Raw genomic sequence first — 23308 nt, 5'->3', positions numbered from 1 at the left:
GGTTTCTCTGTGTAGCTTTTTGGAGCCTGTCCTGGAACTCACTCTGTAGCCCAGGCTGGCCTTGAACTCACAGAGATCCACCTGCCTCTGCCTCCCAAGTGCTGGGATTAAAGGCGTGCACCATCACTGCCTGGCTTTCTTTACTTCTTACTCTTGCTGTATAGCTGTTGGCTGGCCCCTTGAGTCCTCTTCCTCCTCCGATCCTAGATCTACTCCTCCCAGATTTCTATTTATTCTTTCTGTCTGCCAGCCCCGCCTATCCTTTCTCCTGCCTTGCTATTGGCTGTTCAGCTCTTTATTAGACCATCAGGTGTTTTAGACAGGCAGAGTAACACAACTTTACAGAGTTAAGCAAATGCAACATCTTTGCATCATTAAACAAATGTTCCCATAGTAAATGAATGTAACACATCTTAAACTAATATTCCACAACAGATATGTCCAGTGGAATTTCTACACTTGTGACAGTTGACATTTGGTAACTCCAAAACCAGAGTGTGGTGGTACCTGCCTGTAATCCTAGCATTTAGGAGAAAGAGGCAGAAGGATTGCAGCAAGCTTGAGGCTAGACTGGTATAGTCCAGCCAGCACTATTCGGTAAGATTATCTCAAAAAACTAACCAGCAGAACAACCGGGCAAATAGTGTTTCAGACTGGGAATGAAGGCTGGTGTCAGTCATTGACAGTGTTCCTAGGCTGATGCTCTGTTAACTGAAGTTTGGGATGGTGATAAGGTATGATGGGTGTTTATGCACCTGATCAGTTACAAGTGTTCAGTTGGGCTGGAGCCATGATGATGATAACCTCAGGTAGTGAGCACTGCTATATTGGTGTATGGAGAATATGGGAGAAGGGCTAGCTGATTCCTTCAGAGAAGCAGGGAACCATTAAGCAGGGTGTGTCCTCTTGATTAAACCAGGGCTAGAGTCATTCCAAACCATAGCTCTCCCTGGGAATTAAAAAAAAAAAAAAAGAAAGAAAAAGAAAAAAGAAAAGAAAATGTAGGCCAAGGTGCCCAGTGTATAAAGCAAATTTAGAGTATAATCGCTCATCTTAATGGTCAGAGAGCAAAGAGATGTTCAGTCTGAGCAGCTCCTTAGCCAGGGGTGATGCAATGGAGTTGGAGGAGAGTTTTAGACATTTTAACTCATCTGGCCAGTCTCAAATGCTTTGGGCAATACCCTAAATCTCTTACTGGGGATGTTCAAGGCCCCAACTCAAGCTCTAAGCCTACTGGGAGAAGAGGCAGCTGGTTCACAGAGTGGTCAAGGCAGTGTAACTTTTTTTTTTTTTCTTTTTGGTCTGGACACAAATGAAGCTGTTGTGGACATTGGAGGTGGGGACCTTTAGGGTGCTTGTGGTTTTCAGAGAAGACAGGAGGTGAGGAATGTCTGCAAGTTGACTGGCCTGGCCTCTCAATCCAGAATCTGTTTGGAATTCTGGAGGTTGGTCCTATGGCCTTGTGCATGCTACACAATTGGGCCTGCCACAGAGCTCAGTCTTCAGTTGAGGCTACACTTCCAAACCCAGTTAATGTGGTGTTCAAATCCAGGGCCTTGTGTATGTTAGGTAAGCACTAAAGGAACTCCGTCTCCAGCCTGTCATTATGTATATATTTCTCAAAGATTTTTAATTATTTTGTTATTTCAAGTCAAGGTATCTCTGTAACCTTGGCTGTCCTGGAACTCTGTAGAGCAGGCTGAACTCACAGAGATCCACCTGCCTCTGCCTCCCAAGTGCTAGAATTAAAGGCGTGTGCTACCACCACTTAGCTTAAAGATTTATTTTTGTTTTTTACTTTTTTGGTTTTTGAGGCAGGGTTTCTCTGTTACAGCCCTAGCTGTCCTGGAACTCACTTTGTAGACCAGGCCATGAAGGTGTTTCCCACCACGCCCAACTTGTTATCTTTTTTTTCTTTGTTTTTTCGAGACAGGGTTTCTCTGTGTAGTTTTGGTGCCTGTCCTAAATATCACTCTGTAGACCAGGCTGGCCTCAAACTCACAGAGATCCGCCTAGCTCTGCCTCCCAAGTGCTGGGATTAAATGCATGCACCACCACCACCACCACCACCCAGCTCTTTTTCTCTTTTCTTTCTCTCTCTCTCTCTCTCTCTCTCTCTCTCTCTCTCTCTCTCTTTTTTTTTTTTTTTGGTTTTTCAAGACAGAGTTTTTCTGTAGCTTTGGAGCCTGTCCTGGAAGTCACTCTGTAGACCAGGGTGGCCTTGAACTCACAGACATCCACTGCCTCTGCCTTCTGAGTGCTGGAATTAAAGGTGTGTGCCACCACCAGCCGGCTTGTTATTTATTTTTTTTTAAATTACATGTAGGTGTATGTGTTGCACGTGGGTATGTGCACAAGGCACTTGTCTTCAGAGATGAGAGGCATCTGAAGTATGTGGGTGCTGGGAACTGAACTCTGGTCTTCTGGAAGTGCAGCAAGTGTTTCTAACTGTTAAGCATCTCTCCAACACCCCATTTTGAGACATAAACCAGGCTGATTTTGAACTGTGTAGCAGTGGCTGTCCTTGACTCCTGATCCTCCTGCCTCCATCTCCCTAATGCTAGCCTTATAGGCATCTGTCATCACATCTGGCTTTGCTTCTTTTATTTTGACACGGAGTACGGTGTCCTAAATTGACCAGGATGGTCTTGAACTCTCTCTGCAGTACTGGCAGGCCGTCAACTTTTGGAAACTCCAGACTCTTGACAGGAGTGGCTCAGGTTGAACTCGGTAGTGCTGGGCTGGCAGGGATCCCAGTCTCTGGGTGGGAACAGTGTGGCTAATGGATGCTGGAAAGGTAGGTGGGGAGACAAACAGCAGAGACAGATCCTGGTGTCAAAAGGCATGGGTTATCCTAGGAATTGGAAAGTCATTCTGAGGCGGACAGGAACAGATGGCCTTCTGAGGAGGGGGCTAAGGACACACTTGGCTCCTAGAGAAACTGTTATTTTGGATGAGGAAGGCTAAGAACTCAAGCAGACAGGAAGGAATAGAGGGTTGAATTTTAGAGATGCGAAGGAGTACCCTAGAGCTGGGAGAGTCCAGCAGGTTGCTAGTGCCCCAGGGAAGGGTGAATGCAGATGTCTCCAAGAATAAAGAATTCAGGACCAGTAGCAGGTCCCTGTGTTGGAACGTGTAGTAGGCAAAACACAGGCGGACTTGGGTGGGGAACAAATCACTTCCTGACTCTCAGCCCTAAGTAGCCTTGCAAGGAGAGGGCGTGCACTGCGGGACGCTGGGCGGGGACAGAGACGAGTGGCAGATCAGACCGGCTGAGCGTCCCGGGTTGGACAGCAGGTCCTCCGGGGTGTGGCATCCCTTGTCCCGCCCTGCGCCCCTCCTCCCCTACCCCGCGCCGGCCAGTGGTCGCTCTACTACTCTCTTTGCTCTGGTCGCTTGCAGACACCTGCCGACCATCCAACTTTCGGTAAGTCTGGGATGCACTCTCTACCCCAACATCACCCCACCTCAGGCTACCACGGTTCCCTTCCTGGACCTCCCGGGTGGAGAAGAATACCCGGAAAGCCACGTGTCTTCCAAGGCGGTGGCTGTAGCCCACGTGGCCTCCCCGGCCGGCTTGGTTGGGCCGAGCCTCATCAACTGCACTTCTTGCCCCAGCAGGACCATGGCCAACCTCGAGCGTACCTTCATTGCTATCAAGCCAGATGGCGTGCAGCGTGGCCTGGTGGGCGAGATCATCAAGCGCTTCGAGCAGAAGGGGTTCCGCCTGGTGGCCATGAAGTTCCTTCGGGTAATGCGCCCCTCGCCCTTACCCTTCTGTGTTGGGTCCCGGGTGTTTTGCCCTAACACCAGTGGTTTGTCCACGTCGCCTTTTGGAGTTGGAGTCACGCCTCTTGGCTGATTTCGCTCCCAGGAGAATCTTGACCTCCCCTCACCAGACGGTGGTGGCCCGCCGGCCCCTTCCCAGGCTGGGGAGGACAGACGCCCTTGGGAAGGTTAAGCAGAGGTAACGTGACTCAGGCCTGGCTTCCCTCCCGCTCTGCGCCCTGGTCCTGTCTTGGTCCTTTCCGCCTTGCAAAGGACCTCCACTCTCCTTGTGTGTCTCCTGGGGCAGCAAGGAGTGGAGACAGCCTGGGGCCCACCCTGTAGGAATGAGTGGGTGGGGTCTTGCAATCCTTTGGTGCCTTAGGGGAAACTTTGGGATCACAGAGGAGTTAAGGCTGCCATCCTTCCTTGGAGTTGGATAGTAACTATTTTCCGTATGTGGCCAGGTTGGTGGTATAGTGCTTAGCATTTGTGTTGGATCCTCAGCCCTGCATAAACAGTAGGGTGTGGTGGCACATAACTGTAATCTCTGCACTTGGAAGGTGGAGATAAAATCAGAGGTTCAGGGTCACCCTGGGCTAATGCCTGGAGTTTAAGGCTCCATGAGACCCAGTCTAAAAAAGAAAAAAAAAGTTAATCTCCCCCCACTCCCCAAGGTTTTTTGAGGCAGGGTTTCTCTATGTAGCCCTGGCTGTCCTGGAACTCTCTATAGGCCAAGTTGGTCTGAAACTCAGAGATCCTCCTGCCTCCAGCTCCTGAGTGCTGGAATAAAGGCATGTGCCACTACCCCACGGATAAAAGGTTACTTTTTTTTTTCCCATAAGATTTTTTATTATGTTTACAGTGTCCTGTTGCATGTACCCCTGCCTAGCAGAACAGGGCACCAGAACTCATGTTTGTGAGCAACCATGTGGTTGCTGGGATCTCTGGAAGAACAGCCAGCCAGTGCTCTTAACTTCTTTGCCACCTCTCCAGCCCTAAAAGGTTACTTTTAAAGTATAAACATGGACTGGAATTGAACAAAGGGTTTCAGTTAGTTCTTGAGGCTGGAGAGAAGGCTCAGTGGTTACAGCACTTTACCCTTCCAGAGGACAGGCACATGGCAGCTCAGAACTGAAACTCCAGTTTCAGGGGATCCAACGCCCTCTTCTGGCCTGAGTCGGGACGAGACACGCAAAGGATGCAGAGATACACATGTGGGCAAAACACCCATACACATAATTATTTAAAAACAACAAAAAACCAGGAAAGCCTCAGGATCAGAGGCAGGTGAATCTGTAAGTTTGAGGTCAGCCTGGTCTAACATAGCAGTTCCCAGCCAACCAGGGCTACACAGAGAACCTGTCTCAAAAACAAAACAAAACAAAAAAGATTTCTCGGGGTTGGAGAGATAGCTCAGCAGTTAAGAGTACTTGTTGCTGAGGCCATGAGTTTGATTCCCATCACTGCAGGGTAGTTCATAACCATTTCTAACCAGTTCAGGGGACCTGATAACTTCAGGCCTCCTAGGCCCCAGGCACACATGCAGGCAAAACACTCATACACACAAATCTGTAAGTTTGTTCTTATTTGAAATGTTTAAAAGGTTCACTTGACCAGGGGAACCTGAGGTGATCTATTATCTGGCATATCCAGCCAACATTTCACTTTCTAAATCTTGCCTCAAACCACTTGTTTAATGTTATAAATCCTTAACATCACTGACAATACAAGAGAGTCTTCTGGGGCTGGAGAGATGGCTCAGAGGTTAAGAACACTGGCTGTTCTTCCAGAGGTCCTGAGTTCAATTCCCAGCAACCACATGGTGGCTCACAACCATCTGTAATGAGATCTGATGCCCTCTTCTGTTATGCAAGTACACATGCAGGCAGAATACTGTATATATAATAAATAAATCTTAAAAAATATTTTTTTAAAGATTTATTTATTATATATAGAGTATTCTGTCTGTATGCCAGAGCCTGCCATGTTGGAGAGCCCTTCCCCACCCACAAGGTGGGATACAGCCTGTTCCCTAATGGGATCCTCTTGTCTGCCAGGCTTCTGAGGAACACTTGAAGCAGCACTACATTGACCTGAAAGACCGACCTTTCTTCCCCGGGCTGGTGAAGTACATGAATTCGGGGCCTGTGGTGGCTATGGTGAGTGTTTGTGATGTACTAACAGGGGAATGAATTACTTTGTCCTCTCTCTTTTGGGATTGGCTTTTGCTTTGTGGCCCAGGCAGGAGTTAGTTAACTAGGTGTTTGGAAGGGGAAAGGAAATCTGATTTTGAAAGGCTCTGGGCTGGAGAATTCAGTGGTAAGAGCTCATGCTGCTCTTGAAAAGGTCTGGAGTTAGGTTCCTTGCACCCACACATGCTGGCTTACACCACTTGTAACTCCAGCTCTAAGGATCTGATGCCTCTGGCCTCCATAGTCAGCAGTATATTCACATGTGCATGTGTGTACACACACATAGCTAAAAAATTAAAAGGAGCCAGGTGGTTGGTGGTATATGATGCTCACCTTTAATCCTAGCACTTGGGAGGCAGGTGGATCTCTGTGAGTCTACAGAGCAAGTTCCAGGATGGCCAGGACTACACAGAAACCCTGTCTCAAATAAGAAAATGAAAAGAGCTTAAGACAGATCTCTGTAGGCTTTCAAAGAAGTACTATGTCTGACAAATACTTTTGATTGCAATGTTTCCTTGCTGTGGAGATCGCTCTGTATAAATAAAATGCTGATTAAGCAGTAGCCAGGCAGGAAGTATAGGCAGGACAAGCAGAGAAGAGAATTCTGGGAACAGGAAGGCTGAGTCAAGAGACATTGTCAGCCACCGCCATGAGTACCAACATGTAAGATACTGGTAAGGTATAGATTTATAGAAATGAGTTAATTTAAAATGTAAGAACTAGATAGTTAGAAGCCTGAGCCATTAGGCCAAACAGATTAAATAATATAAGTCTGTGTGTTTATTTTATAAGTGGGCTACAGGACTGTCAGGGCTTGGTGGGAGCTGGAGAGAAACTCCCCTAGACCCAGGAAAGTATTTCTAAGTGTGTAATCTGTCATGCAACAGTTCTCTGGCCCTGCACTATGGGTACAGTGTCTTCTGGGTGGCTTTGCTGTCTCCTGGGGATGATGGTAGAGTGCAAGGAAAAGACACTGAAATTGTTTGAGTACTTCCAGTTCCTGGATTAGTTCTTTCCTTCTCTTCCCTGCAGTACTGTTGCCTTTATGATTAACCTTGCCATCTCTCGATTTCCCAGAGAGGCCCTTCCCACTGATCACTGATCTTTCCCCAGACTTTGTCCTCTTTGCTTTTTTTTTTTTTTTTTTTTTTTTTTGTGATTTGTTTACCCTCAAGTTGAATAGTCTTTCCCTATGTCCTACTTATGTTTAAAACATAGGTTCTTGGGTTGGGGATTTAGCTCAGTGGTAGAGTGCTTGCCTAGCAAGCGCAAGGCCCTGGGTTTGATCCTCAGCTTAAAAAACAAACAACAAACAAACATAGGCTCTTGCTGTCTGCTGGGGTTGTCTGATCACAATGCTGGAAATCAGTGTCATTGATGGTTCTCAATAATTGTCTTTTCATCTTTCAAGGTCTGGGAGGGGCTCAATGTGGTGAAGACAGGCCGAATGATGCTGGGAGAGACCAATCCAGCTGATTCTAAGCCAGGCACCATTCGAGGGGATTTTTGCATTCAAGTTGGCAGGTAAGAGTGTGTGTGTGTGTGTGTGTGTGTGTGTGTGTGTGTGTGTGTGTGTGAAGGGAAGTAATACTTTTAACTCTGAGTATACAACATTTTGGGCATATCCTAAGTTTAGGAAAACCTGAATTTAATATAAGGTGGAAATTATCACTAAACACTTTCACGAATGATTGCTTAAAAATTGTAATTGAGACACTATACAGAGAGCTGCATGTGATAGTTCCTATATGGGAAACAAAGGTTTTAACCTCACCAAATTTGGTACTGTATGTATGGATGTGAAACCTAACCTTTTGATTCCCTAAGCCATAATTTGTACCCAAACTTTGTAGATTCAGATGGAATAAAATGATTGTTACTAATAAGCATGGATGGCATGATTTGGTTTGCAAATCACTTTTAAGAAAATGCTTGCCAGGCATGGTGGTACACGACATTATTCCACACTTGGGAGGCAGAAGCAGGTAGATCTCTGAGTTCAAGGCCAGCCTGATCTGTAAGGACAGTTCCACAACAGCCAGGGCTATACAGAGGAATCCTGTCAACTAACCAAAAAGAGATAATGCAGAGGGCTGAGGCTGTAGCTTAATTGGTAGACTGCTTGCCTGGCATGAAGGAGGCCATGGGTTCAATTCCCAGCCCATTTAGGAGGTGGAGGCAAGAAGATCATAAAGTTTAGTTATTTCTAGCTGCATAGGAAGTAGAGGTTAGCCCTACCCCTTTGCCCCCCCCCCCCAAACAAACAAACAACCTTAGGACTGGCTCATTTGCCTTTACATTTGGAGGCTTGCCCGCTTCTATTTGTCAGTAATTTAAGAAGGAACTTTTCTTTGGCAGCCGTAGCAATCTTTGGTTATAAATACTCTTGAAGGGAAATCTTGGAAGTTTTAAGTTTAACTAAGGCTTTTAAGTACTTTTACAGCCTTTTTTGGTATGACATTTAAAGATTTTTCTGAGGGTTTTGATGTGTGCCCTGTGTCTACAGAGGTCCGAAGAGATTATGAGATGCTTTGGAACTGAGTTATGTATGGTTGTGAGACACCGTGTGTACTCAAACCTGGGTCCTCTGCAAGAGCAACAAGTGCTCTTAACTGATGATCAATCTCTCCAGTTCTATCTAATGGATTTTAGTTCAATGTTTTGTTACACTGAAGATTCAATGTAGGGCCTCATACATTCTAGATGAGCACTCTCAGTCCTACAATTGGTTTTGGGATAATTGGGGGAATGTAGTCAGTGTCAGGTGGGCCATTGACTGAAAAGGTCTGCAGTGTCTGTGCCTTGCTGTTATCTATTAAATGGACTCTGGCACTTTGAAACACCATTTAACAAATGAACTCCTTTTTTAGGAACATTATTCATGGCAGTGATTCAGTGCAAAGTGCACAGAAGGACATCAGTCTATGGTTTAAGCCTGAAGAACTGGTTGTCTACAAGTCTTGTGCTTACAACTGGGTGTATGAGTAGAGGTCCTCTCCAGTGCTACTGGTAGATCCCTGGACATAGCTTTTCATTCCACAGAATGAATGGATCATCTTTTCTAAAACAATAAAGACTTTAGAACTGGATGCAGTGCCTTGTGCTCATTTGCTAGAACTGAAAGTAATTTGTCCCATGACTATGATGGCATTAAACAAAGTAGTCTTATTTACTATGAACAAAAATCTGAATCTTGGGGCTGGAGAGATGGCTCAGAGGTTAAGAGCACTCATTGCTCTTTTAGAGGTCCTGAGCTCAATTCCAGCACCCACATGGTGACTCACAACCATCTGTAATGAGATCTGGCGCCCTCTTCTGTGTACATAATAAGTATAAAATAAATCTTAAAAAAAATCTGAATCTTCTCAGAAACATGCTAATGGTCAAGACACTTATGAAAGAAGGTACTAGGGGAAGAGTCAAAGTGTGACATTGGCTCTTTAAGGAAATGGATGGATATGTGAAGACAGTGAAAGTGAAACCAAGTCAAGCAGGCCAGATTTATGCCTGTTTCTCAGAAAGTTTCAAGACGAAGGTAAAAAGACACCATGGAGATGGAGGATTAAATGGTTCCCAGGCTGAAGCTTGCACACAGACTCTTGCAGCCTCATTCCCTCTTATCAAAGGTTGCATGCATGGGAGAGGTCAGAGGGGTGTCTGACTGACTGGAACTAGATTTATGGATGCTGTGAGCTGCCACATGGGTGCTGGGTATTGAACCTGGGTCTTCTGCAAAAGCAGCAAGTGTTCTTTTAAAGATTTATTATTATGTATACAGCATGTATGTCTGCAGGCTAGAAGAGGGCGCCAGATCTCATTACAGATGGTTGTGAGCCACCATGTGGTTGCTGGGAATTGAACTCAGGACCTCTGGAAGAACAGCCAGTGCTCTTAACCTCTGAGCCATCTCTTCAGCCCCACAGCAAGTGTTTTTAATCATTGACCATCTCTTCCCTTAACATGTTCCACTGTGATGGCATGTTGGCATGTGTATGCACTGGTGTGGGTGACCTCAAGCTGGAGATATGGGTGGCCCACTTTGGGTACTGGGAGCCAAACTTCTGGGTTCTCTGGAACACCTCTTCAGCCCCCTGGAGTAAGAATTTTTAGGCTCATCACCCATCAGCATGGGCTATTCAGTGTACTCTTGGAAGGGTAAAAGTACATAAGTAGTTCCATTGTTAAGGCTAATCTTCCTGGAGTATTTCTGTCTCTCAAAGTCTGGCTTAACACACAAGCAAATGCCTGTTGACTATTCAGAAACTGATAAAGCCTTGGCTTCAAACTCAGATCCGCCTGCCTCTGCCTCCCTGGTGCTGGGATTAAAGGTGTACGCCACCACCAGGCTGCCCCCCCCCCCCCCCCTCCGCATACTGGTTACAATGATCTAATCAACACGTGATCTTGTCTCTGCCTGTTTGCATGCAGCTCCTACACTACTAAATCCTTTGATGAAAAGTGTCTGTATGCTGAGAGGATGGAGTGAGCTCCAGGACACACTAAAAGGAGGAGGTAATAGAAGTAACTAAAAGTTGAGCTGTCACCAGTGGCCAAACACGACCAATCATGTCTAGGTAATGATATCCAGAGGAAGTCCAAAGGACAGTGTTTGGTTGGCATTCACATTATTCCTGTTACATGTTTTACCTTGTATCCTTTGTCTTTTGTGATATTAGGGAATCAAATCCATTGTCTCTACAGTGTCAGCCCCCTTTCTCTTAAAAACAACAAAAAAGCTGTATTTATTCTGTGAGGGCACACATGCAATACATATCCTGAAGGAGTGGAGGCCAGAGGAGAGCTTTCAGAACTGTTTTCTCTTTTCACCATGTGGATCCTGGTGACTAAACTCAGGTTGTTAGGCGAGGTGGCAAGTGCCTTTACCTGCTAAGCCAGCTTGCCAAGACACCCAGCTGTTGTCTACTGGAATTCTACCTGGTATGGGGGAAAAAACCTCCACAGATCTAGTTCAAGTGGGGCTGGAGACATGTCTCTGGTAAAATGTACCTGAGGCCTTGGGTTGGATCCCCAGCACTTGACACAAACACAGTCACGCAGAGTATGGACCCCAAAGGACAATGTTCTAGACAGAAGTTCTAGACTGTATTTCTCCACAAATGACACACTTACTTTTGTTCCTACTCTGGGTTGTGGCTCTTTTCCTGCTTAGCCATGGAATCTCAGCTCAAATGCAACTTGTTTACACTGACCCGTAGCCTCTTACTCCCTGTTGGACAATGGCAAGTTCCTCCCCACAGTACCCTCTTTTGCTTTGCTTTGTATCCTGACTATCCTTTGAGCCAAGTAACGGCCATCTTGGAGTTCAGCTGTGCCTTTTTGCTCAATGATCATCTTATTGTCCACTGTTTACCTTCCCTGCTACTCTACCACTTGCTGGAGTGGCCAAATGCACGTGGCCTCAGGGAGAGGTTACAGTATATAGGGTAAGCCTAACTTAGTTCAATTCTTGGATCCCAGAGTGAAAACAATCAGCTCCTGAAAACACACACACATATACCCTGAAAAGGGGCTTGCTGCCGAATCTGGGGCCCTCAACCCCACTCCACGACTCCTGTGGAGGGAGAGAACGGACTTGTACAAGTCGTCTGGCATCCACACAGGCACCAAGGCACGTCCACCCGAGCTCCCTAGTAAACGAATGCTGGAAAACACCTGCTAACTTTAACATTTTATTTTGTGTAAAAAAAGGGCAAATTTAGTGAATTATTTTCATCTTGTACACAAAGTTATAATTTTAATGCTTTTCACATCCATGCTGAAAATTTGCGTTTGGTAAAAATGAAAGGAACATAAATTTCTCTGAAGGAATTTTTCACGCCATTATATACATTTCATGAGAAAGCTTCAAACACTTCCTCAATGATCACAAGTTACTAGAAAATAAAAGATTAAATTTGTCCAGATATTGATCTATATATCAAACGCACACAGAAATGATGTAAAAACCTTATGTATTTTACTTTGGCCTCTGTCCTTGAAAGGTTTGCCGAGGGACAGATGCATTTTTATTTATTTTTATTTATTTTTTGTATAAATGACTGTGGCTTTATTTAAAATATGAAAATCAAAGGAAGATACCCAGTTTAATCACAGTATTTTTAAAATCCCTCCCCAATATTAAAGGATCATTACCAAATATATAGCACCATAATACAAATATTGATGGGCGAGGGTATTCACATCACACAAAATTAATAATAATAAAAACAAACGAACACTGAAAACCCGTGTTAGTATCCGCAGAATAAGAAGTTGATAACAGCTTTAGCTTTCCTCATACACAGCAAGGAAAAGGTTAAAAAGTTTAAACTACTAAAAGTTCCCAGGCTCCTAACAGGAAAACAAAAACAAACCCAAGGTCAGCAGTACATTTTGAACCGTGAGAGCACGGGGCTACTGAGTTGTATGACAACAGGAATTATGGCTACAATGGAAGCCTCCTCTGGTTAACTTTCTGTGTTAGCAGCAGGAGTGAGGGTCTTAACAAAGTAGAGGGCTTCAGGTTATGTTCAGACTAACAAGTCCTTACCAACCCTTCACTGTTGGTGGACATAATGAACACTTTATGAATGTGTAGGTGGGGAATTCTAAACACGCCAAGCCTGGTTTTGGTGTAGAATTGGAAGCTTTAAAACCTGGCTACATATGAGCACTTCACAGAACTAATTACCAGGACTGGCTGGCATGAAATCACATCCTTCCTGGCTTACAGTTCCTTCTCTGGAGAGCTCCTACACCTCAGGTGTGAGGAGAGCACCCCAGACAATAGACTTCTTGTGCTGGTACCATGGAAGCACAGTCCTAGGCTAATCTGCTGAGCCTGAGAATAAAGACTGCTATAACCTTTGCTTTGGACCTCTTCTAGGTTTTAAGCTCCTGGGAAGATCCTTCAAAGTCAAAGATTTGGGAAGTGTGAGGATGTCACATTTACAGTAGGTCCCTCTCAGCAATGTTGTTTAAGATAAATATCCAGTAATTTTACAGTTGAATTCACATATATTTGACACAAGAATCAACTTGCATTGATGTGATCAGCATTTAGCCCCCAGAGTCAGTATTAAGAAATGGTGACATGCGATTCCATACATTTTTACACTATAAAGTAACACATTTACTTCCAGTAGCTACTACAAAACCTTATGATATTAACCCCTCTTGCATAGAATGAGGTAAACCTGTGCGTATTACCAATGCTATTATTCCCAAAAGTAGAGCAATATTTTAGAAAATAAATTGCTGGTTTTTAACGTTCTATGCATTTAAAAGTCAAACAAAAATCTTACCTAAAATGTCTCCTGGGGTTTTCCATTAGCTTTTTTTTTTCTTTCTTTTTTTTTTTTTTTAAAGCATTCCATAGGCTGAAGGGCTGCAGAAGTTAATCATTTTGATTAATTTCTCACTAGCCCTGCCTATTTTCCAGAGGAGATGGGCAGTATTACCACTCTGAAGAGGCCAGGCTCAGACCCAGAAGCACTTCTAGAACAGATGCAATGAATTCCTGAGAGTTTAGTTTATGAACCTCACTGGTAGATTCTAGAGCTCTCATTCAGTCACACTCGGCAGAGGGGAGAGAATGCAGAGAGCAAACCTTTCACCAATTCACCCTTTATCCTATTTTTAAAGGAAGCCATATGAATTTTAAAATGGGGAATGTTTAAAATGGTCCAAATTAGTTGTTAAAATAAATTCTGACTACAATTAAAGACAATTTACAGTATGTGTCTGTGTATATGGAATTTTAAGTTTTTTTCTTCTTCTTCCTCAAATCAGTTTCTAACAAATCCAAGACAGTTAAAAGTGGAGCTGGAATGATTCTGAAATCTAAGCTTATTCTGGTTAACAATTTTTTCATCTGATTCTCTTGGTAATACAGAACATCTGTTTTCAGGTGTGGTTATATTAAGTTGCTCTCTCTCAGATAGAGGGAAATGGCAGAGGTTTGATAAGAATATCCCTTTTATGGGATGTTCTCTAGCAAGGAAAATAAAATGAACTTAGGAAAATATTCATTTTCCCCAACCCCTTATGTAGACTGAAATCCTGTGTATCTTGTTAACCATTCCAGTTTAACACTTTAGTGTTAGAAAATTTTAATCATTTTTACTTGAAGGAGAGCATATAAAAGTATCCAGAGTTCTCCTAGTTTCATATACAACTCCAAATAAATTTTAGCAGAATGAAAAAATTTCTGTACAAACATTTAAACGGGCTGCAATAAAATGTCAGCGAGCACAATTAATGACCCCTTCCGTGATCTACATGGTGATGAGCCTCTGTGAGGGGTTCAGTTGCATATTTCTGCAGCAAAGGAAGCTGGAGATGTGACTGGCCTAACTCTAAAATCCAAAAATCTCCCAACAGGTACCAAGAAGGTTCATTTGTAATGACAGTTCATTTGCATTTACAACTATATCCTTCTTAATCATTTCCTTCAATCCTGTTACCTAAGCTTTAATCTTACCAAAAAAGTTAAAATTTCAGTTCTTGTTAACAATGCACATAAATCCAAACTTGGAAAATATTACAAAATTCTTTCAAAAGCTTCAAATACAACACAAAAATCGTCCATCTTTATAAATTGAAAAATTCCCCCCCCACCAAAATAGTTTCCCCCCCACCTGAAAAATCTGGAACTGAACTTTCTGTGTTTAGCAAAATGTCCCAGTAGAATAGCCCGCTGCACAGCTGGATGACTACAAATCTGTCCTGTAAACAGTCCCCCCACCCCTAGTTTCTGAGCCCCTCAAGGCTCTTGTTTGATGTAGAAGGTGGCAGAGCCATTGCTTTCTTGGTCAGATGCTCCTTGGAGGAAGCTATAATCCTCTCCATCTAGCAGCTCCTCCTTCAGCTGTGATGTGGTCACTGTATGAGACAGAAAGGCACGGGATGTTACCAAGTCTTCTGGAGTGCCTTGGTTGTTCATCTTCATGTTCTATCAATTTTACAGCTAAGAAGACGCCATTTCTTCAATACCTATAAAGATGAAACCATGGGAGGCTAGGTGGAACTCAAGGGTAGAATGCTTGCCTAGGACGCATGGTGATGGATTTGACCTCAGTACTGCAAAATAGACAACAATGATAACAAAGTCTTGAAAGATATTAATGTATGTGTGTATGTGTTTCTAGGGCTTTGCTTATGTATATGTTAGGCATGTACTCTACCATTGGGCCATACCTCTCAATCCTAATTTTAATTTTAAAGTATATTGTCAATTAAGAAATGCTTAGGAGAGGAACAATGCTGCACACTGGACACTATACAGGATGATCTCCAAAATAATGCTCAAGTAAGTGTTCATTAATTCAACTAAAATAATTGAAATTCTTAGGATTAAATATTCATTTTTCTGTCAATGCCTATAGAAACTAACATATTTCTTGAAAATTTGGAGGTATAATACTCAACAAGACAGTGTCTGCCTATGCAGCCCAAGAAGGCCTTGAATTTGTGATCTTTCTGCCTCTATCTCCAGAGGCCTGGGATTGTAGGTATACACTACCACATTCAGCTCATGTTTCTTCAGCCAACTCAGTTTTGATAAATCTGAGCTCACTAGCTATGCCTCCTTCCTCTTACCTGAGTCCTATAATTATTTTTCTTTTCTTTTCTTTCTTTTAAGACAAGGGCACATGTAGCCCTGGCTAGCTTCCTGTTTCAGCCTCCAAGTGCTGAGATTATAGGTGTGAGCCACTACAGTAAACTACTTTTAATCTTTTAATATACCTAATTATCATATTTGCTTTATTATATGTATGTGTATGTGCCTATTGGAAAAAAAAATACAGCACACAGTACACATGATCTTTCTCTCTATATACACGCGTGCGTGTGCGTGTGCGTGTGTGTGTGTGTGTGTGTGTGTGTGTGTGTGTGTGTGTATAGTTTAGTACTATCTATGATTTGAGGCATCCAAGGTGGGGCTTTAGAACATATATTTGAACAAAGGGGGCCCTGAATGTGGAATATAAAACTGCTTATAAACTGAACATAGTCACTTTATTTCCTTCCCTTCTTTTGCCCTTCGCTTGTGTTGGAAATTGACCCTAGGGCCTTGGGCATATAAGGCAAATGCTCTAAACCATGAGCTACAACCCCTACTCCCAGACTCCCTTTTAAAGTTTGAGGCAGGGTCTTTGCTAGGCTGCCCAGACTGACTTAGAATTTGTAATCTTCCTGCCTAGCCTTACAAGTGCTAGGATTACAGGTGTGTGATGTCATCATGTTCAGCATTATTTTATTTTTTTCATGGTGCTGGGGACTGAATTTAGTTTTGTGAATGCTAGGTCAGCACTCTACCACTGGGCTACACTTCCAGACTCTGTGTAATGATTTTAGTTATGAAGCTATCTTTAAAAATTAATGACCCCTCTCCCAGTCCAGGTGTGTTGGCTCACATCTATAGTCCCAGCAGTCTAGAGGCTGAAGAAAGCAGATTGTGAGTTTGAGGCCAGCAAAGACAATATACTATGTAACAAGACCAACAAATACAAAACCCAGCCCTAGGACATCTTTTTAGATTTTTATTTATCTGTATTTTGGAGACGAGGTCTTACTACGTAGCTATAGCTGGCCTGGAACTTGCTATGTAGATGGATTAGACTAGCCCTGAACTCCTGAATGTTCAGAATAAAGGCACGTACCATCATAGCTAGCACTTCTGACATTTACTAATTTTAAGGAATAATGTTTTGAGAAATGACAATTCAACTTACTTTGGTTCCTATTTTGGTATCGATGGTAAAAAACTTAATAGCCCAAAGACAAAAGCGAATATACTGTGCACAGTAAGAAGAGAAGAAACAGCACGCCGTTCAAAGGCAAAGCACGTGCAACTGTATAGTCCTTAATATAAATGTGTTCTAATAAACAGTAGCCAATATGCAACAGCTATCTTTCAGATCTAACCAACATGCAGTAAGTATTAGAGACATTTTAGTACTATCACAAAGATAAACATGGAAACAAAGCCCACATTTCATTAAAGGTGCAGTACCCACAATAAAAGGTTGAACGTTATCTTGTTATACGATGATTAGATGGCTAAATGAATGGGAATTACCATGCTTCAAGATCAAAGATGTCTCACTCAAATGGATGTATTTTTATGTAAGACAGATAAGCTGAAGTTCTAAAGCACATCCTAAAGCTGTATGCATTTGTACTTAAAACACGTATCTGGGGTAGAATCATGTTAAAATATGGAAATGATGTACTTGAAAATCATTCAAGATAAAGGTGAAACATTCACTCAGATATGGAATGTTCGAATGCAAACTTTCACTTTCCATGGAGACTGTACTAGTCTGTCTGGTGTCATCCTGTCTTCCTAGCCCTTATTCTCAGCTAGTGTAGTGACGATGAACGCACTAGAGCAAGTGGCTCAGTGTCACATTCTACACCAACGTCATTTCTAAACTCGGGCTTTTAAAAGGGAGTCACTTTAGTGACACTAATCACCAACATTCACAAGAGAAACAAATGGAAGTTACATCTTACAGGTACAAAGCCAATCATAATAAATTCTCCAAACTGCTAATCCAACCATGACTTTCAGACATGAAGGCAGTACGGTTTCTGCCAGCATTTCCCTGAGCAGATCATACCACAGCCCACAGGACACACCCCAGAGCTCAGAGGACAGGCACTAAAAGGAGGAGGAAGTCAAAAGACACGAGGTTTTCCTTGTAGCATCTCACAAGTCAAGTTTAGCTTGTAAATCAGAACCTCTATCAAAACATGACACATACTTCCAAAATTAGTCTGTTTAAAGAAAGTTCTCTGAAGAGCTAATACAAATTTTAAAAAGTAAGAATATTCATATTTAGTCAGGTAAAGAACCATTTCATAAATAGCACGTGTGAGAAGAGAAAAGTTAACAATGAACTGAAATACTCTTAGTCCTTAGAGGTTGGTGCTTAGCAGAGTAGCTACCACTGTTGGTGTTGAGGAGACAGGGTCTCTCAGAAGGCTGCCTCGAATTCCCGATCTTCCTGCTGGGTTTACAGGTCTTACCACTATGCTTGGCCACAGCAGACAAAATCTGGGATTTGTAATCCTAATCTGCTCTTCATATAAATGAAGTGTAGAAATTCTCATTGATGTAAGGCTACCATAGTGACTGTCAGAAAAACTGGCCAAAAGCTCAAGATGGCTACACACACTGTCAGAGCTGTGACAGCTAAGAACATCTTTAATGGAAATGAAAAAATGGCTGATAATGTCAGGTACAAATGTCCTGTCAAAGAGAAAAAGATGGGAACAAAGTTCTAAATTTCATGCAGGTTTTCAAACTACAAAGCCATTTAGGAAAAGCGGATCTGCTAGAGCAAGTCAGTTGAAAAGCAATCCTTAAGCTGTGGAAGGACACACACTAATCAAACATGCACTCTGGTTTTGAAGCTCCAAGAACAGGACTCCTGTCTAAAGGAAGCTTTGGTCTTCGCAATTACAAGGCAAAACCTTGAGCAGTCTTCCTCGACTCTACGGTCCTGGCCTAACCAACTAAATGACACCAAGAAATGTCACTTATTAATCACTATGCACACTGAAACATGGAATTATGGGAATAAATTTCAATCTAATCAACACTATGATATATAGGTAATGTGTTTCAAGTCTGTGATGATACTCAGCTAAGATTTACTACCAAAACCAAAATTCCTTGAACTCAACACACACTTTCCAAAACAAACCACTATGGAATGTTATGAAAATGTCTCACTTTTAGGTCTGACTAATTAGATGAGTTCTTCAGGATCTTTCTCTCCCTCAAGTCACATGGAAGTCTACAATGTAATATGTTAGCAATTTTACTTAAAACATGAAGTATAGAGGGTACCTCATAATTCCAAAAGCTAAAATGACAGCTTTCACAGATGCTTCATGAAGATAACCAAAACTCCTTTCCTGATAATTCATCTTAGTGAAATGACTACCAAGAACCAGTGAAAATGGATATTTTAGTAAAAAAGAAAGGAAAAAAAAAAATCAATGAGTCAGCATTTGTCACGCCAGACCATGCTTTGTCTCCCACCACCCTGCCCAGCACCTGACCCTCTGTAGTACCTGTGGTGCTGCCGTGACTAGTTACCTGTTTTGAGGCTGGGCCTGAACTCTCGGCTAGTGCTGGGAGGTGGGAAGGCCTCCAGGGCTGTCTGTGCTGGCAGGGTTCGATATGGAGGAGGAGTCAACTCTTCGTCCCCAGAGAAGCTCCTCCGCACCCCGCCTGTCATGGGCAGGCTCGACAAACTGACAGGCTTCTTCCCAACTGGCATCTTCCTCTCTAAACATCAAGTCAGACTGAAGTAAGCTTTGACTTAGGTGTGTGGTAAGAAAAGTGCATTGTATTACTAGGAAGGCTGGGTTGTATAGGACACTGCAGTCACTTGACTGTGCAAGGTTTAACTTCTGCAAATGTGTGTGTGTGTGTTGGGGCAGGTTGCTTCTAAATTCTCAGGTTTGATAATCCTGGTCTTGACTCTCAAGCTTAAAATGAGTAAGGCAGAACAAACTGCAGAGTAGTTAGTAAAGACTATTGCTGGGTTAATTTCATTCAAGAAAACCCAGCTGGAATACTGGGTGAAAAGCCAATGGAAAGAGAGGGTATTTATTTATTTACTTTCTTGTAGTAGTGCTGGAGAACAGGAGGCTCTCATGCATGCTAGGCAAGCGCTACCATGATCTGCATGCACACTGATCCCAAGTCTCTGAAGAGTAACTTTTTTTTTGGCCAGAGCTGAGGATCGAACCCAGGGCCTTGCGTTTGCTAGGCAAACACTCTACCACTGAGCTAAATCCCCAACCCTGAAGTGTAACTTTTAAGGCAGCATTTCCCTGGCTACAGAAGCCTCATGATGGCCCTTCAGGGAGAAAGCAAACAAAAATGGCCTCCTGTGTCTTCCCTGAGTGGCAGTTGCATTGCTATAAAGTGTGCTCTCCAAGGTTTTGTCAGCAGTGCACTCAGACAGCGTCTGTCATTCTGACCCAGAAAAGCACTTCTAAAACTCAAAGCTATCACATACTGCTTACAACTTCTTAATCTCACATATGAGGACAAGATCTCAGACAGCCCAGGTTGGTTTTGAACTTACTATATAGACAAGGCTAGATGTGAACTTCTGATCATCTTGTCTCCATCTCCCAAGTGCTGGAATCACAAGTGTGCACCACTTTGTTCAGCTTTCTTGACTAATTAATTAATTAATTAATTAGTTTTCAAGACAGGGTCTCACATAGACTAGGCTGGCCTTAAATTAATTAGGTAGTTGAGAATGAACTTGAGGTTCTGATCTTCCTGTTTCTACCACCTATGTACTAGGGTTAAAGACATGTACTACTTTTAGTTAAGGTTCATAAGTAAACATAAACATTCCAAAACTCACGAAATGCTTTTACCAAACTAAAATATGCTTTAAACTTTGCAAACACTGAACCACTAGGCATAGTGCAATTAAGAGTGCAAACTGAAAGATACTCCTATCTTTATAAATGTACATTTTATCTGTTTTCCTCCTAAGTGTACAATGACCCAGTAATTGGCTAAGCTTTAGATAACCAAAATGAAATGCATAAATCTAAGTAAGCAGTATTTCCATAGAAAATCTGAAAGCCAAGTTGAGTTCAGCTCTCAACTGCCAGGCCACTGTCATGTGCAGCAACTTTTCCTAACACATTTATGAGTAAATACCACGCATAACCACCAAGTCCTATACACAGTAGCTCCTGAAAACAGTGAAACTTGAAACTGCTCCAGAATCACTATGGTTTGAGAAAAAGTTCTTGGAGGCTAAACAGCTTATAAGACCCTCCTGGCAAAGCTGTACTCTTACTTTCCAAAGGGCTGGTTAACAACTGTCCCTGTGTAACACAACTATAGCACAAACCCGGCTCGCTGCTCACCATTCCAGACAATGAAGACAATCAACTCCCCTGGTGGACAATAAGGACTACCACAACAACTTTAATACAGCCCACCACTGAGCTTGAAGAAACAAGAGCCAGAACATAACAACCCGCCAGCAAACTTAAAGACACACACCAGGTTCTGAATCTCATCTGTTATGGACAAGTCTGTCTGCAGTGGCTAACTTAAGATTTCTATTTTGATTTATATGTATGTGTGCGTGCCTTTGTGTCAGTATGCACTCACATGTAGGGCCATCAGAGCCAAGAGGCTGTTGGATACTCTGCTAGAGTGACAGGAAGTTACAAACCACCCAATGTGGGTATTGGATTCTAACCTGGGTCCCTTTCCAGAACAGCAAATGTTCTCTCTCCAGCTCCCAGACAACATAGATTTTTCTTTCAAAACAGGGTTTCTCTATGTAGCCTCAGTTCTTCAGGAATTCGCTCTATAGACCAGGCTGGCCTTGAACTAACTCACAGAGATCTACCTGCCTCTGGCCCCTGAATGCTGAAACCCCAAGTTCTTTCATGTTTGGTAACAGATTTTGTGGGAAGGATTTGTGTGTTTGTGTTTGTATTATATATGTTGATGACAGTATATGTGTGTGGGGCCAGAGGTCAACTTCAGGTATCATACACTTTTGGAACTTGCCCATTAGGCTAGGCTGGTTGGCCAGAGAGCCACAGGATCGTCCTATTTCGGCCTTCTAGCACTGGGTTTACAAGCATGTGCCACATTCCTTTTTTATGTGGGTTCAGGGAAGTAAATTGTGGTCTTCATGATTGTGTGGTAAGTACTTTATCAACTGAACAAGCCCTCCAGCAGCACTCTGCACTGCCATCCTCCTTTGAGACAGGATCTCACTCCGTAATTTAGGTTGGCCTAGAACTCACTATGCAGCAAAGGCTGGCCTTGAATTTGCAGTAATCCTCCTGTCTCTGTCCCGAGAATTGGAATTACACCACACTTAGCCTTGTAGGAAAGATTTCTCTAAGTCTGTGTAAAGGGGGTAAAATCCTGACAGGTGGTGGTAGCGCTAGTTGCAGCACTCTGGAGACAGGCAGAGGCAGATAGATCTCTGGGTTTGAGGCCAGCCTGGTCTACAGAGTGAGTTCCAGGACAGCCAGGGCTACACAGAAAAACCCTGTCTCAAAAAACCAAAAACACCCTACGAAATAGACAGTACCTTAATAATATAAAACTACTGCTTATTGTATTTCTTCAATTCCAACATTCAAAAACCATTTTTCTAAGATTTTGGCAATAAAACCATACTCACTCGATGATATATTTATTATCTTTGCTTGGTCCACTTACTGTCAACATTTGTATTTTGCTCCAGAAAGCACTCCAGGGTTTGAAGAGTGTTACATAGTACATGCCCACAACATTTATTTATTTATTTATTTTTCTGAAATGCAAAAAATTCTCAGTTCCAAAACCAAAACATATCTGGTCCTAAGGGTTTCTAGTAAGGAATCATCATTTATTTTCCTTTCTACATCCAAATAATTTTAAGGCACTAGAGATGCTGTCATAGTATTAAGATCAAAATGTCAGATTTAAAGGGTATGTTCCATTTATAGCTAAAGTAAATCATTAATTCAGAAATCTGTCAATGTTAAATAGCACTATAATTTGGGTAACTAATATTCTTATTTTGTCAGTTTGTTCATTTATTGCCATATTCCTAGCTAGGAATGCAAAGATTCAAAGTAACAAACCCTGCAAGAACCACAAGGAGGGAGGCAAGAGAACTGTGCACATAATGCTCATTAGTTACTAAAAAGGATTGTTTTTATAAAAAGATTTTATATGTATTCATGTGCACTTGAGTGTGTGTGTGTGTGTGTGTGTGTGTGTGTGTGTGTGTGTGTGTGTATTTTCACCCTAGGTGTGCAGGTGACCTCTGATTTAAAAAAGGACCTGGGATCCCTCAGAATTGGAGTTAGAGGCATTTGTGAACTGCCTGAGGTAGGTGCTGGGAACTGAGCCCAGTTGTCTGCAAGGGCAGCCAGTGCTGCTAATGGCTGAGCTGTCTCTCTAGCCCCTCTTTCTGTTTTTGAAGAGAGTCTTATTCGACAGCCCAGGATGGCCTGAAACCCGAGGTCATCTTTCTGCCTTAGCTTCCTGAGGGCTGGGATTCAAGTGTAAGTTACCATACACAGCTGGTAAAAAGACTCTTCATAAACCTTGGGAGGCAATATATATATATGGACATGTGTGAATATATTCTTCCTCCCCCTTAAGTCAGGGTCTCATGTAGCCTAGATAGGCAGTGAACTTGCTATGAAACGGAAAATGACCTTGAACTCCTGATCTTCTGCCTCTGCTGGATGAGTGCTGTGATTACAATCATGTGTCTCCATGCCTGCCTAAAACCAGTTTGACTTCAATGTCTTAGAAACTTCTGAAATCT

The 23308-nt window shown here is 42.8% G+C and overlaps 2 protein-coding genes across 25 annotated transcripts in view; one reads left to right on the top strand and one right to left on the bottom strand.

The window, feature by feature from the left end:
* Window positions 1–3300: 3300 nt before the first annotated feature.
* LOC118589917 (nucleoside diphosphate kinase B) lies at window positions 3301–8948 on the top strand. Of its 2 annotated transcripts, none has more exons than XM_036197615.1 (5): window positions 3301–3427; window positions 3622–3751; window positions 5826–5927; window positions 7372–7484; window positions 8831–8948. In XM_036197615.1, the coding sequence occupies exons 2-5, from the start codon at window positions 3626–3628 to the stop codon at window positions 8946–8948; spliced, it is 459 nt and encodes a 152-aa protein (XP_036053508.1). In that variant the 5' UTR covers window positions 3301–3427; window positions 3622–3625. The 2 variants fall into 2 exon arrangements, with proteins under 2 accessions (XP_036053508.1, XP_036053507.1); XM_036197614.1 differs by having other exon boundaries at window positions 3619–3751.
* A 2689-nt stretch (window positions 8949–11637) lies between these two features.
* Window positions 11638–23308, bottom strand: part of Mbtd1 (mbt domain containing 1) — a 64458-nt gene continuing 52787 nt past the window's right edge. For 16 of the 23 annotated variants that reach the window (XM_036198377.1, XM_036198389.1, XM_036198393.1 and 13 more), the window contains 2 exons: window positions 19075–19266; window positions 11638–14843 (listed from right to left, as the gene is read on the bottom strand). In XM_036198377.1, the coding sequence (XP_036054270.1) occupies window positions 14725–14843; window positions 19075–19266 (311 nt within the window). In that variant the 3' untranslated portion in view covers window positions 11638–14724. Of the gene's footprint in view, window positions 14955–19074; window positions 19267–23308 lie in introns of all 23 variants that reach the window. The other 7 variants (XM_036198399.1, XM_036198395.1, XM_036198396.1 and 4 more) reach the window with 3 other exon arrangements.

The sequence above is a fragment of the Onychomys torridus genome, chromosome 8, assembly GCF_903995425.1.
Source record: "Onychomys torridus chromosome 8, mOncTor1.1, whole genome shotgun sequence".
Classification (NCBI taxonomy): domain Eukaryota; kingdom Metazoa; phylum Chordata; class Mammalia; order Rodentia; family Cricetidae; genus Onychomys; species Onychomys torridus.
This window is presented reverse-complemented; position numbering and strand designations above follow the sequence as displayed.